General features: G+C 40.3%; 1 protein-coding gene and 1 pseudogene across 1 annotated transcript in view; one reads left to right on the forward strand and one right to left on the reverse strand.

The window, feature by feature from the left end:
* Positions 1-786, forward strand: part of LOC103272529 — a 31188-nt pseudogene extending 30402 nt beyond the window's left edge.
* Positions 787-1292: 506 nt separating this feature from the next.
* Positions 1293-14238, reverse strand: part of LOC103272530 (DDB1- and CUL4-associated factor 1) — a 13228-nt gene continuing 282 nt past the window's right edge. Inside the window, exons 2-5 of the mRNA XM_008070017.2 lie at positions 9881-9957; positions 6169-6242; positions 4013-4126; positions 1293-1307 (exon numbers count right to left, since the gene is read on the reverse strand). Of these exons, the coding sequence (XP_008068208.1) occupies positions 1293-1307; positions 4013-4126; positions 6169-6242; positions 9881-9957 (280 nt within the window). The remainder of the gene's footprint in view (positions 1308-4012; positions 4127-6168; positions 6243-9880; positions 9958-14238) is intronic.

The raw sequence follows: 14238 nt of genomic DNA on the forward strand, positions 1-14238 counted from the left end.
AATGAAACGTAATTGTACACCTAATCCTTAACTGTACCCCACAAAACTATAATAAAAATACTGATTAATTAAAAAAAAAAAAAAAAAAAAAAAAAAAGAAAGACTATATCTCTTCAAAAAAATTTTTTAAATTAGCCCAACATGGTGGTGCACACCTGTAGTCCCAGTTACGTGGGTGGTTGAGGTGGAAGGATCACATGAGCCCAGGAAGTCGAGGCTGCAGTGAGCCGTGATCATGCCATTACACTCCAGCCTAGGCTACAGCATGAGATCCTGACTCAAAAAAAGAAAAAAAAAATGCATGATGTGTTACTGTGATTCACAAAACTTAAAAATCTCTGCCCTAGAGAAGTAAGTTTTAACCATAGTTTTATGAAACAGTAGTAGCCAATCTGTCCAGACATAATGAGCTGACTCATTAATTAAAAACTACACAGGGTCTTGCAGGCAGCCTGAGAGCCAGAGCTAGCAGGCAAGAACCACTGCAGGACAAGCATTTAGAAAGTTTCTTCTGCTCTTTGAACAAGTATTGGTTGAAAGGAGCGCAGCCGAAACTGTAACCAAGGGAGGCATTATGCTTCCAGAAAAATCTCAGGGAAAGGTATTGCAAGCGACAGTGGTGGTCGCTGGCTCAGGCACCAAAGGAAAGGGTAGAGAGATTTAACCAGTTAGAGTGAAGTTGGAGATAAAGTTCTCCCAGAATATGGAGGCACCAAAGTAGCTCTCGACAACAAGGATTATTTCTTATTTAGAAATGGTGACATTCTTGGAAAGTATGTGGGCTGAAGCAAAACACTATTGAAATGGCATCAATATGAAGCTGCCCCTTCCACTGAAATTGTGAAATCTTTCACCATGTAACTAATTTTCATGTCTTTCTTTTATAATAAACTATGATATTTTTTAAAACTATACAGGAAGGCCAGGTGCGATGGCTCACACCTGTAATCCCAGCATTTTGGGAGGTGTAAGCGAGAGGGTTGCCCGACCCAAGGGATCAAGACCTGCCTGGACAACATGGCAATACCTTGTCTCTACAATAAATTTTTTTTTTAATTAGCTGTGTGTGGTGGTTGCACACGCCTATAGTTCCAACTACTTGGAAGGCTGAAGCGGAAGGATCATCTGAGCCCACCCAGCAGGTTGAGGCTGCAGTGGCCGTGAGCAGCATGCCACTGCACTCTACCCTAGCGACAGAGTGAGACTCCAACTAAAAAAATATATATATATACAGGTGCCAAAAAAACATATACAGATTTTAAGTAAGTATGACATTTGCTCAAAAGATGGCATTAATCAAACGAATGCTAGAGACACCATAAGACAGACAGGACAGTTAAAGAAAATGGCAGAAGCATGGTTGAGGAAAATGTTATACTACGCATTGCTACTATAATTTAATTCAATTTCAAAAAATAATACATAGATAACACTTCTTAGAATGTGTATACATTTTTTGGCACTCCCATAGTTAATTTTTTTAAAGAAGTATTGATTCACAACAAAAAACATTTATATGGGCTACTTCTAAAGAATAGAGTCGTATCCGGGCTCTGTGGCTCAGCCTGTAATCCCAGCACTTTGGGAGGCTGAGGTGAGTGGACTGCCTGAGCCCACGGGTTCGAGACCCACTTGGGCAACTTGGCGAGACCTCATCTCTACAATAAATCAAAAATTAGCCGGGCATGGTAACGCGCGCCTGTAGTTCCAGCTACTTGGAAGGCTGAGGTGGAAGGATCGTTGGAGCCCAGCAGGTCGAGGCTGCAGTGGCTGGGAGCGGCCACTGCACTCCAGTCTAGGCGACAGAGTGAGACTCCAACTCAAAGAAAAAAAAAGAGTAGAGTTTATCATGTAATCCAACGGGAAGGTAACGCGACATGAAAGAAGTTTATAATCTGTTCTCTAGAACAGTAGATTCAAAACAATTTTATTTCCAATCGAATGCACAATGAAATAAGTCACTTTTTTAGTTTAATAGAAATTAGTTATTAATTTTTTATCTTTTGAGTCAGGATCTCTGCCACCCAGGTTGAAGTGCAGTGGCACAATCATGGCTCACCACAGCATCAATGTCCTGGGTTCAGGCAATCCTTCTGCCTTAGCCTCCAGAGTAGCTAGGATTTGCAGGCATGTGCCACCATGCCCAGCTAATTGTTTATTTGTTGCAGAGAAGAGGTCTCACTATGCTGCCTAGACTGGTCTCAAACTCCTGGGCTCAAGAGATCTTCCTACATTAAACATCCCTTAAAGAGTATTTCTAAGCTCTAAAGGGCATTCACTTCTTTCTAAATCTACAATGACGAAACTATGAGGAACCAGATGTGATTTTTCTATAATGGCAACAATGAAACTTTCAAAAAATACAGTGATATTATCTGTAATCTTCTATAAATCTTATATATTGCCATAAATGCTTTTTATTATCCTGATTTTCAAAAGAATCCATGTTTCGGTAAGGGCCAAGCAGTGGATCACACCTGTAATCCCAGCACTTCGGTTGGCTGAGGCAAGAGGACTGCTTGAGCCCAGGAGTTCGAGACCAGCCTGGGCAACATAACAAGAACCAGATTCTACAAAAAAAAATTTAAAAATTAACTAGGCGTGGTAGCAAATGCCTGTAGACCTGGCTACTGGGGAGGTTGAGGTGAGTAGATCTCTTGAGCCCAGGGGATGTTGAAGCTGTGATGAGTTATGATCGTTCCATTACACTCTAACCTGAGCAACAGAGTGAGATTCCATCTTACAAGGACACAGATTCTTCTGGTCTCCCACAGAGGCTGCTAATTGGTGATTTTAAAATCTGGACTGTATATAATACTGCAAAAATGTTAACACTGCTCACAATGTTGTTCTCTCAAATATTTTATGTGGTATAATTATTCTGTAATAAAAGTTAATATAAATTATCTTAAAAGTTAAGTAAAAGGGGGTGGGGGGTAGGGAGGTGGGATTGGCAGTAGTGGGAATCTCATCAACAAGGGTACCTGCACAATGAATACTTGTATACCTAACCCTGAATTGTACCCCACAATTTTAAAATAAAACATTTAAAGTTGAAAAAAATAAAAATAAAATAAAAGGTGCTTTTTAAATATCAAAAAAAAAAGTTAAGGAAAATAAAACCAGATCTCTCAATTCATGCATATACTTAAATATAGTAAGACTTACAGACTGTTTAAGATTAAAATTTTAATATATCTAGCTGGATGCAGTGGTTCACACCTATAATCCCAGAACTTTGGAAGGCCGAGGTGAGAGGACTGTTTGAGCCCAAGGGTTCAAGATCAGCCTGGTCAACTTGGAGAGACCTTATCTCTACAATAAATCAAAAAAATTAGTCAGGCATGGTGGTGAGTGCCTGTAGTTCCAGTTACTTGGAAGGTTGAGGCAGAAGGATCACCTGAGCCCAGCAAGTCATGACTGTGGTGGTGGTAATTGTGCCACTGCACTCCAGCCTAGGCGACAGAGAGACTCTGACTCAAAAAAAAAAAAAAAAAAAAAAAATACCGTAACAGGCCGGGCACAGTGGCTCAAGCGTATAACGCCAGCACTTTGGGAGGCTGATGCAAGAGGACTGCCTGAGCCTAGGGGTTCAAGACCAGCCACCTGGGCAACTTGGTGAGATCTCATCTCTACAGTAAATAAAAAATAAGCTGGGTGTGGTAGCACTCACCTGTAGTTTCAGCTACTTGGAAGGCTGAGGCAGAAGGATCGCCTGAGCCTAGCAGGTCAAGGCTGCGGTGGCCATGAGCGTGTCACTGCACTCTAGCCTGGGTGACAGAGTGAGACTCCGACTCAAAAAAAAAAAATCATAGCACCCAAGCAATAAGTATTCATCAAGATAACTATTTTTAAGTGTGCATTATTGCTTGTCTGCATTTCTTAAATTTGTATAACATATATTACCATTTGAAAAACAAAAAAACTACAATTATTTTAACAACAAAAACAAATCAAAAAGATTCTCATTCGATTAAAAATTAAAATGATGACTTTTCTTTTTAGTAAGTACCTTTTCTTGAAAGACAACAGCAGTTTCCAGCCCTGGCATGATGTCCAGTAAGAGTCTGCAAGCTGCAGTGTTTAAAGGGGGTTCTCGGCTTGTCATCACGTATGCATTCACCAACTGTAAAGAAAAACGTACAAAGTAGGGCAAGATAAGCCCCAGATTCTCAACAACGGTTAATAAAAAACTTTAAATGTATAATAAAGTCTATATATGTATGCATTAATAAAACTTTGGCCCTTATCTAGTATTTACAGAATCTCTACTACTAAATGATACCATGTCCTATGCTGAGTATATAACAGTAACTAATTAATGGCATAATCCCACCATCAAAAGACTCATAATCCAACAGAGGTAACAGTGGGGAAAACAGAAAATATCATGAGTACAGGATGCTATAGAAGCCTCTAAGAGGCCATATAACCTCTGCAGAAGAATCAAAGAAGGCTACAGAGAAGGGATTCCAAGCCACAATGTAAAGGACACGTAGGGAGAAGCTAAGGAAGATGGAAGGGAGGTGGGGGGCAGGGCAAAGGCCAGGAACTGAAGTTGCAGAGAACAAAGTCCAGAGACAGATTAGGTTTTTATAACAAATTAAGGAATTTAAAATTTATCCTGAGGGTAATGGAAAACCATTCATGAATTTTATTTAAGCAAGAGGGTGCCATGATTTTTGGGCTACTAGGTGAAGAATGGATTAGAGGAGGACAAGACAAGAAGAAACCAGTTAAGAGGCTATTATAGTAACCAAGTGAGAGATGGTAATGGCTAACTTAGGGTCTGGCAACAAGGACAGAAGGAAGTAGAGGGAACGATATCACCTGTATAACTTCACTGAGTAAGAGAGTTCTGGCTGACTAGACAAGGACATCAATACTGAACCAGAGAACAAGAGAAATACAGTTAACAAATAGTTAGGCATATGGAATTCAAGATGCACGTGGAAGATACCCCGGTAGGAATGTCTAGGAATTGGAAGTGATCTGAAGCTGAGAAGAAACACTGATGATACAAAAATAAGTGTAGGAGTCAATACAAAACAGATAATAATAATAGCTAATACTTACTGAGCCCTCATTAAGTGCCAGGTTCTGTGCTAAACATTTTTCATGCTTAATTTCATTTAAGGATTACTAGAAAACATTTTAAGTACTATTATCTCCATTTTGTATAGTACAAAAATAAGGCTTGTAGAAAATAAAGCTTGAAGGGACTTGAGTCACCTGCCCAAAGGTCAAACTGTCAGTAAACAATGAAGCTAGATTTAAATCCAACAAATGAACCCCAAAGTATACACTCTCAAGCACCATGACATCCCATCTCCAAAAACAAACCTAACAGCCATAATTTATTGAGCAATTACCATGTTCAGGAGCTGTGAGTGAAATATATCTACATATTCTCTTTTACCACACACAACAGCCCTGAGATAGAGAGAATGCACCTTTCTAATTCTCCACATGTCCAATGCATACACAAGTATCAGTGCAGAATCATGCTGTAAGTTTCACTCTTATTTTTCCACTGAAGAACCCATGAGGATTTCTATATTCCCAAACTTAAAATCATCTTGCCCAAGAATGAGCATAGATGCCTTGGACGGTCTCGCCAATATTCAACTGAACAAAGTAAACACCAAGGAGAAAACCAGGACCATTTTGGCCATAACCAGGACTTTGGCAAGAAAGAATCGCATAATTTGACTACTCTATTTAAAATGAACCAATACCGCCGGGTTCAGTGGCTCAGCCTGTAATCCCGCGCCTTTGGGAGGCTGAGGTGAGTGGATTGCCTGAGCCCGCAGGTTCAAGACCCGCCTGGGCAGCGAGACCTCATCTCTACAATAAATCAAAAAAATCAGCCGGGTGTGGTAGCGCATGCCTGTAATTCCAGCTACTGAGAAAGCTGAGGCAGAAGGATCGCCGGAGCCCAGCAGGTCGAGGCTGCGGTGGCCGGGAGCGGCCACTGCACTCAAGCCTGGGTGACAGAGTGAGACTCCAACTCAAAAAAAAATGAATTAATACCAAATTTTAAATATCTACCCACTCTACTCCCAACTTTGCCAAGGCCTTAGGAGAAAGCAAACTATTTATAAAAAACAGGAAAGGTACAGCATCTACTTGTGATAATCTCTGGAAAAAAGTAAGAAGCAAACCTACTGCATTCATGAAATCATCATTCTTGAAGAGTATTCTCAGCAAGTGGCCCAGCATACACTCTGGATCAGCTCGACCTACCAAAAGAAGAGGGGAGGAACAAACAAAGGAATGAGTAAGTCATCCCAGGCAAGCAACTTAGACCTCTGGAAAGGCACCTGCGTTGTTATAAATACTAACAGAATGTCAGCAAAAATAAATAGAAACAAAAGATTCTTGTGATGAATTAGATTTCATATGAAAATCTTTAAAAGTGACAACATAGAAACTGGAGACTGCTCTCTAACCTTCCCATCTCCCAGCATGTTGTCAACATAGCAACAGCAAATTAAACAGATGAGCACTACCATCCAGAACAGCATCACCAAGGATATACAAGATCTACAAAAGAATCATAAAGGAGCCTAAGAGAAAGACACCTCTGATTTTGCAGCCACAGAAAGGCAGGAAGCAAGCTTCTTTTGATGAGTGGCCTACAGACAATAACTCCAAGTCCAATTTCACCTTCAACCGCAATTAACAGCAGCAGCAACCATGCATCCTCAAACACGTAAGGGAACCCTGGGTTGGGGTGGAGGGGGTTGAATCTCACTAATCAATCACCAACCCTAAAGATACAGTAACCTTGGTCATCTTAACTTCCTAGCATTTGTGGAAAAAAGAAGGCCAGGATCCAAGGAGTTACTCAATGCACAGCCTAACAATAAAATAACTAGTTAATGACTGGGAGAATTGCTAGCTTATTTTTAAAACAGATACCATCTATTTCATTTCATTTCCTTTCAGAAGATTAAAGTGGCAAATTTAATCAAAACATTCAATATAGAATGAAGATCAGATGTGAGGTGCTGATATGACGTTTTCACCAAGCTGTAGTTAGTATCCTAAATTTTTTTTTTTTTTTTTTAACATTCTCTTAAGAGTTTATACCTGGTGCAGCCAGGCATCCTCCCTCGGGGCGTCAGACCCATCAGACGCTGTGGCCTGCACCAGTATCCTAAATTTAATTCACAAAAAGAAATGTTGGAGTAGGTGGGTATGGGTGGCTCACACCTACAATATCAGTACTTTGGGAGGCAAAGGCAAAAGGATTGCCTGAGCCCACAGGTTCAAGACCAGCCTGGGCAACATGGCAAGACCTCATCTCTACAAGAAATCAAAAAAATTAGCTAGGCAAGGTGGCGGCCGCCTGTAGTTCCAGTTACTTGGGAGGCTGAAGCAGAAGGATCGCCTGAGCTCAGCAAGTCAAGGCTGTAGTGACTGTAAGTGTGCCACTGCACTCTAGCCTAAGCAACAGAGTAAAACTCTGATTAAAAAAAAAAAGAAATGTTAAAGAATGATATCATAAAAACAAATGAGGACCTTGGATTACCTAACTTTAGCTGTTTACAGATGATGAAACTGACATCCATATTTTTATTAAAAGAAATACCACTGAAAAATATTATTTAACATTAAGAGGTGGGGGGGTGGGTTAGGTGGCTCAGTCTGTAATCCTAGCACTTTGGGAGACCAAGGCAAGTGGATTGGACTGGCTAAGCCCACAGAGGTTCAAGACCAGCCCGGGCAACTTAGCGAGACCTCATCTCTACAACAAATAAAAATTAACCAGGCGTGGTAGCGTGCACCTGTAGTTCTGACTACTTGGAAGGCTGAGGCAGAAGGATCACTGAAGCCCAGCAGGTTGACACTGGGGTGGCCATGAGTATGCCACTGCACTCCAACCTGGGCGACAGAGTGAGACTCCAACTCAAAAAAAAAAAGGTAGGGAGGAAAAAAAATTGCTTTTTAAGTTTCTACTGAAAACACGGCATATCATTCTCTGTCTCTTCCTTCTTCCTCATTACCATTTCATACTTTCCAAAGCAATAACACTAAGCATGATCATCTCTCTTTTAATGCCTCTCATAATTCTATGCATTAATTTAACTTCTGGGCCAGGCACAGTGGCTCACACCTGTAATCCCAGCACTTTGGGAGGCAGAGACGCAAGGACTCTCTGAACCCAGGGGTTCGAGACTGCCTCGGCAACATGGCGAGACCTCGTCTCTACAATAAAAATCAAAAAATTAACAGGGTGTGGTGGCATGTGTTTGTAGTTCTAGCTACTTGGAAGGCTGAGGCAGAAGGATTGCCTGAGTCCAGCAAGTCAAGGCTGTGGTGGCCATGAGTGTGTCCTGCACTCCAGCCTGGGTGACAGAGACTCTAACTCAAAAAAAAAAAAAGAAAATTAACTTCTGATTTCACATTCACTTTCATACATCTTCATGTTCTGATTGTCTTACTGGAGATGCAAGTTAAATAGTGAATAGTCCTCTGAAGTCACAAATAGGGATATCTAGAATAAGAACAGTAGGCAACCTCCCAAGAACAACTAGACCCTCAATTTGAAATGTCTTGCTTACTTACATCTGAGAACAAAAGTATAAGAAATAGTAATAAACCCACCCTGGAACATTCAGTTGAATATATAACGTTCTTACTTTTATAATTCCCACTCATTCACACTATCTCTCCACATATAAAATTTCAGACTCCTTTCTACAAAGGACTGCCCTGGCTATAGAGTTTATATGCAGGGTGGGCCCATACACGACTTAAACTTTGCTGTAATCCCAGCAGTTTGAGAGGCCAAGGTGACCTACCTTAGAGAAAACATAAAATGACAAAATTCGAGACCCACCTGGGCAACTTGGCAAGACTTCATCTCTACAATAAATCAAAAAAATAGGTGGGCGAGGTAGCGCGCGCCTGTAGTTCCAGCTACTTGGAAGGCTGAGGCGGAAGGATCGCCGGAGCCCAGCAGGTTGAAGTTGTGGTGGCCGGGAGTGGCCACTGTACTCCAGTCTGGGTGACAGAGTAAGACTCCAACTCAAAAAAAAAAAAAAAAAAATTAGCCAGGTGTGGTAGCACACACCTAGTTCCGGCTACTTGGAAGGCTAAGGCGGAAGGATTGCCAGAGTCCAGCAGGTCGACGCTGGGGCGGCTGTGAGTATGCCACTGCCCTCCAGCCTGGGCAACAGAGTGAGACTCCAACGCCAAAAAAAAAAAAATTAGCCAGATGTGGTAGCGCATGCCTATAGTTCCGGCTACTTGGAAGGCTAAGGCGGAAGGATTGCCAGAGTCCAGCAGGTCGACGCTGGGGTGGCTGTGAGTATGCCACTGCCCTCCAGCCTGGGCAACAGAGTGAGACTCCAACTCAAAAAAAAAATTAAAAAAAGAATTAAAAGTTAAAAAAAAAAGAAAAAAGAAGGCATACTTTAGTTGTTAAGACACCAAAGCAGACATCAAGTAATCTGTTTATTAGTCAAAGTTCCAAGGCAATGTATGCATTCTCAATTATATTTCCCCATTAGTAAAAAGATAACTGTTGTTAGAAAAATAAAGACAGAGGAAAGCACTTTTTGGTTTAATGGTTTAAAAAAGTCAAAAGGAAGAACATTTTTCCCTTTTTGGGTCTTTGTAATTAACTAAATTATACCTAATTACTTTAGTTATTTTAAGTTGGCTATGGTCTATTTGACTTGTAAATATCACAAATATTTCAGTTTTTCTGGGAATTTTTCTTCACTGTCCCCATGCTGATCAATATTTTAACAAATAAAAGGTCTTAAAACTTACCACAGAATATGCTATTTCAACTGAAAAACATTCCTATTAGCAATTTTCATTTGTAAGAAAAAAAGATCCAAGCTTAAGAGAGCACGTGTCTTACCAGGATGTCGATCATCAAATGGGTCTGGATCCCCTTTACGATATTCTTCAGTTTCTTTTTCAATCAATTCAGACATCCTAGGATAAAGGGAAGAAGGGGTCAACTCTGGACAAGTGTACAAAAAATTACCACCACCTAAAACAGTCAACTCAATAGTCAAAAAGTAAAATAAAAGCAAAGTTAGAAAAAGGCTATTTTTCTGATGAACACAGAGATCTAGAAAATTACCTCATAAAACAATTTCCACTCCCAAATTAATTATTATCTCAACTTTCCCTGCCTCAAAAGATAACACCACCATCACCTCAGAAGCCAAAAACTTAGCAGTCATCATTAAAATCTGCCTCTTCTCCTCCTACCCCACAACAATTCCTGTTAGCTCTACTTACAAGATACCTCCTGACTCCCATCACACTTCTCTCAATCTTGACCACTCCTACCTTTATCCAGACCACCATCATCAACTACCTGGACAACCTCCAACAGTCTTTTTACCAGTCTTCTTGCTTCCTGCTTCCATGCTTGACCTGACATTCTCCATCTTTCAATGACTTACCACAAAACCTTTAATTAAGCCCAAGTACTACCATTACCTACAATTATCTGGCTTCTTTCTGCTTCCTAGCCACTTCTACTGCTCCTCCACTAAGCTACAGTCACTGCTCTTCAAGGGCCCCAAGTTCATTCTTACCCAGGGTTACAGTGCTGTTAACTCAGCTTGTAACAATCCTACCCCCATCTAAGCCCCGCCACCTCTGCTCCAAGCAACCATTCATCTGCTTTCTCGTATTACTGATGAGTTTTGCCTGTTCCAGAATTTATTGTGTGTGTGTGTGTGTGTGTGTGTGTGTGTGTGTGTGTGTGTGTGTATTTAAGAGACTGGGTCTCACAATTTTGCCCAGGCTAAAGTGCAACAGCTATTCATAAGCATGATCATAGCACACTACAACCTGGAACTCCTGCCTCAGCCTCACAAGTAGTTGGTTCTACAAGTGTGTACCACCAAATCTGTCTTGTTCCAGAATATCTCATATAAATGAAATCATATATACTCTTTTAGTTCATCTGTCTTCTTTCACCTGACAGGTTTTAAGAATTATCCATGTTGCTACATGCAACAATAGTTATTTTTTATTCATGCATTCTTTATGAAACAAGAAATGTTACTTTTTGACTAGCCTAAGTAAGACTAACATTTTAATCTATTAAAAAGACAATTAAATATAAGAGCATCACACTCTCCAATATCTGATATGCTCTGTCCTAAATATTTTCTATTCTTACAGGTTAAACTGAAAAAATTCTTGGGCTACTCTGATCAAGCTTCAAAAGAATATCTGCTTTCTCTTCCTTTCTAAAACTCTGAAAATTATCTTTGGCACAAAGAGTAATCACACAAAATATGTTTACAATTACATATGTTAAGATCTACTCAGTTGAAACTAAGCAATATAGCACAAAAGTTTAAAATGTGGCTTCAAACCAGGCTCGGTGGCTCAGCCTATAATCCTGCGCCTTTGGGAGGCTAAGGTGAGTGGATTGCCTGAGACCGTGGGTTCGAGACCCGCCTTGGCAGGCGAGACTTCATCTCTACAACAAATCAAAAAAATTAGCTGGGCGTGGTAGCACACACCTATAGTTCCAGCTACTTGGAAGGCTGAGGCGGAAGGATTGCCGGAGCCCAGCAGGTCGAGGCTGCGGTGGCCAGGAGTGGGCACTGCACTCCAGTCTGGGTGACAGAGTGAAACTCCAACTCAAAAAAAAAAGTGGCTTCAGAAGCCAGATTGCCAGGTTCAAATCAGAGATTTTCCACTGTGTGAGACTTTAGTCAAGTTACTTAACCTCCTTGTGCCAAATCTGTAAAATGAGGATAACAGTAGCTATCTTACAGAGTTTCCCTGGGTTTAAATTAATTAGAACAAAGCCTGACATATGAGAGCTATTTAGGTGGTTAACTGTTGGTTTTTCTTTTTAGCCTTCTCTTCTCAATAAAGTAAGTTATATTTTAAATCCATCCTAAAGTGAGACTCTGACTCAGTGAGCGAGGTACAGTGACAAATGCCTGTAAATCCAGCACTTTGGGAGGCTGAGGTGGAAGGACTGCTTGAGCTCAGGAATTCGAGACCAGTCTGGCAACATAGTAAGACCTTACCTCTACTAAATTAATTAATTAATTGATTGATCAATAAGACACTTTTTTTTTTTTTTTGAGTTGGGAGTCTCAGGTTGGAGTGCAGTGGCACATTCATTGCCACCGCAGCCTCAACCTGGTGGGCTCAGGAAATCCTTCAGCCTCAGCCTTCCAAGTAGCTGAAACTACAGGTGTGCACCACCGCACCCAGCTAATTTTTTGACTTAGTAGAGATGAGGTCTCACCATGTTGGCCAGGTTGGTCTCAAACCTGTGGGTTCAGGCAATCGTCTCACCTCCACCTCCTGAAGTGCTGGGATTACAGGCATGAACCACAGTACCCGGCCAGTAAGAATCTTTTAAGATCTTGCTCCATACAACTTTTTTTTTTTTTTGCCACTCGTATCTTACATTCATCCTACAATCTGGTGGGGCCCATTTCCTCACTGCCACAAAAACATGACATAGCTCTTTTTCTCCTCAGTGCCTTTTTCGGTCATATTTTTCAGTTTTCCTAGAAAGCCATGTATCTCTGCTTTTCATTAAGCTTTTCTTTCAAGCTCGTTTCAAAGAATCTTTAACACATTCTATACTAAAAAGTCCACTGGAATTGGAGTCAAAATCCAGGATTCTAACCTAAGCTTTCCATTCCCTGGCTATGAAGTTTTTTGCAAATAGCTCTGAGGATGGCTGTCTTGTAATGATGTAGCTCTCAGTGAGACAAATGAGGAAGCTGAGGTTCAAAGAAGTGTCACTTTCAGTTCTGACACAAAAAAGATCCTCAAATATTTGTTGAATGAATAATAGAAAATGCCTCATTTTCTTTCCACTCTCATAACCCCTACAATATTTACAAACCACACTGCCTGATTTAGCATTTCACTATATACTACTTTGTACTACTCTGCATGTACCCCACATCTTTAAAAATAAACAAACAAAATTTTAAAAATTATAGAACAAGGTGGTAAGCACTATAATGTGGGAAAATTGTAATACATATATGAATGACAGGAGTATTAAAATAATTAAAGAGAAGCCCAAACCTACCTAAGCAAGTCAATCAGGGATGGTATTACAGACATAATTCTTGAACTAATTCTTGAAATAACTGGAGCTTGCCAAGTAGACATGCCAAGGAAAGGCATTTTAGGCAAAAGAAACAGCAAGTAAAAAGGCACATAGATATTATAAAATATGATACTATTCCTTACAGAAGACTAATACTATGAGGCAGAAAAAGAAGATAGAAGCCACATCATCATAAATGGCCTCACAGGCCACGCTAAAAGAAAAGAGGAGCCAGAGAAGAATTATGCAGAAATATGACAATCAAATCTGTATATGAGAAAGATGAATCTTTCAGCAAGGGGGAGAATATGTTAGAAGAGGGTAAATTGGAGATACAGTAATGAGTACTGCATAATGAGCCAGTCAAAACATGACAAACACCTGTGTTGGTGATGGAGAAGAAGGAAGAGGAGAAAGCAGAAATTCCCAGGAATTGGTGATGAGACTATATTGGTAGAAGATGATGGCTCTCAGTTTTTTAGTTTAAATCCATGTATTTAGTTTAAAACCAAGGCAGGGATTATAAAAAGTATAAACTGTGGATGAGGAGAATAAGAAGCTCTATTTTAGACATGGCATGTTTCAGGTGTCTGCAGAAGAGCCAGGTAAATATATATTCACCAAGCAGTTGAGAAACTAGTCTAAAATTTTTTAAAAGAGAGGTCTGAAGTAGAAACAGAGATTTGAAAGTTAAGATAGGATAATGGCTAAAATCAAGGACAAGGATGAAACAACCTAGATAGAATATTTAAGATAGAGAGAGAAGAGAACCACAAACAAAACCCTGAGGTAATGAGATATGTAGGAGAAAAACCTACAAAGGAGAAAGAGGTCAAAGAGCCTAAGAGTAAGGTAAGAAAATTAAAGAGCTTCAAGAAGTAGGGAAATAAAGACAAGTTCTGAGAAAAGAAAAAATGGATTTACAATTCAGTCAAGGTGAAAACATTCCTATACCATTCCATACACCGATTTTTGCTTTTTTAAAATAAGTTTTGTGTGTATGTGTATGAAGAAAACTAGGGTATGGGTTGTGTATGAGGTCTTTTTTTTTTTTTGAGTTGGAGTCTCACTCTGTCACCCAGACTGGAGTGCAGTGGCCGCTCCCAGCCACCACAGCCTCAATCTGCTATGCTCCAGCGATCCTTCTACCTCAGCCT

This window comes from Carlito syrichta, unplaced genomic scaffold, assembly GCF_000164805.1.
Source record: "Carlito syrichta isolate Samal-C Ts95f unplaced genomic scaffold, Tarsius_syrichta-2.0.1 Scaffold312719, whole genome shotgun sequence".
In the NCBI taxonomy this organism is placed as follows: domain Eukaryota; kingdom Metazoa; phylum Chordata; class Mammalia; order Primates; family Tarsiidae; genus Carlito; species Carlito syrichta.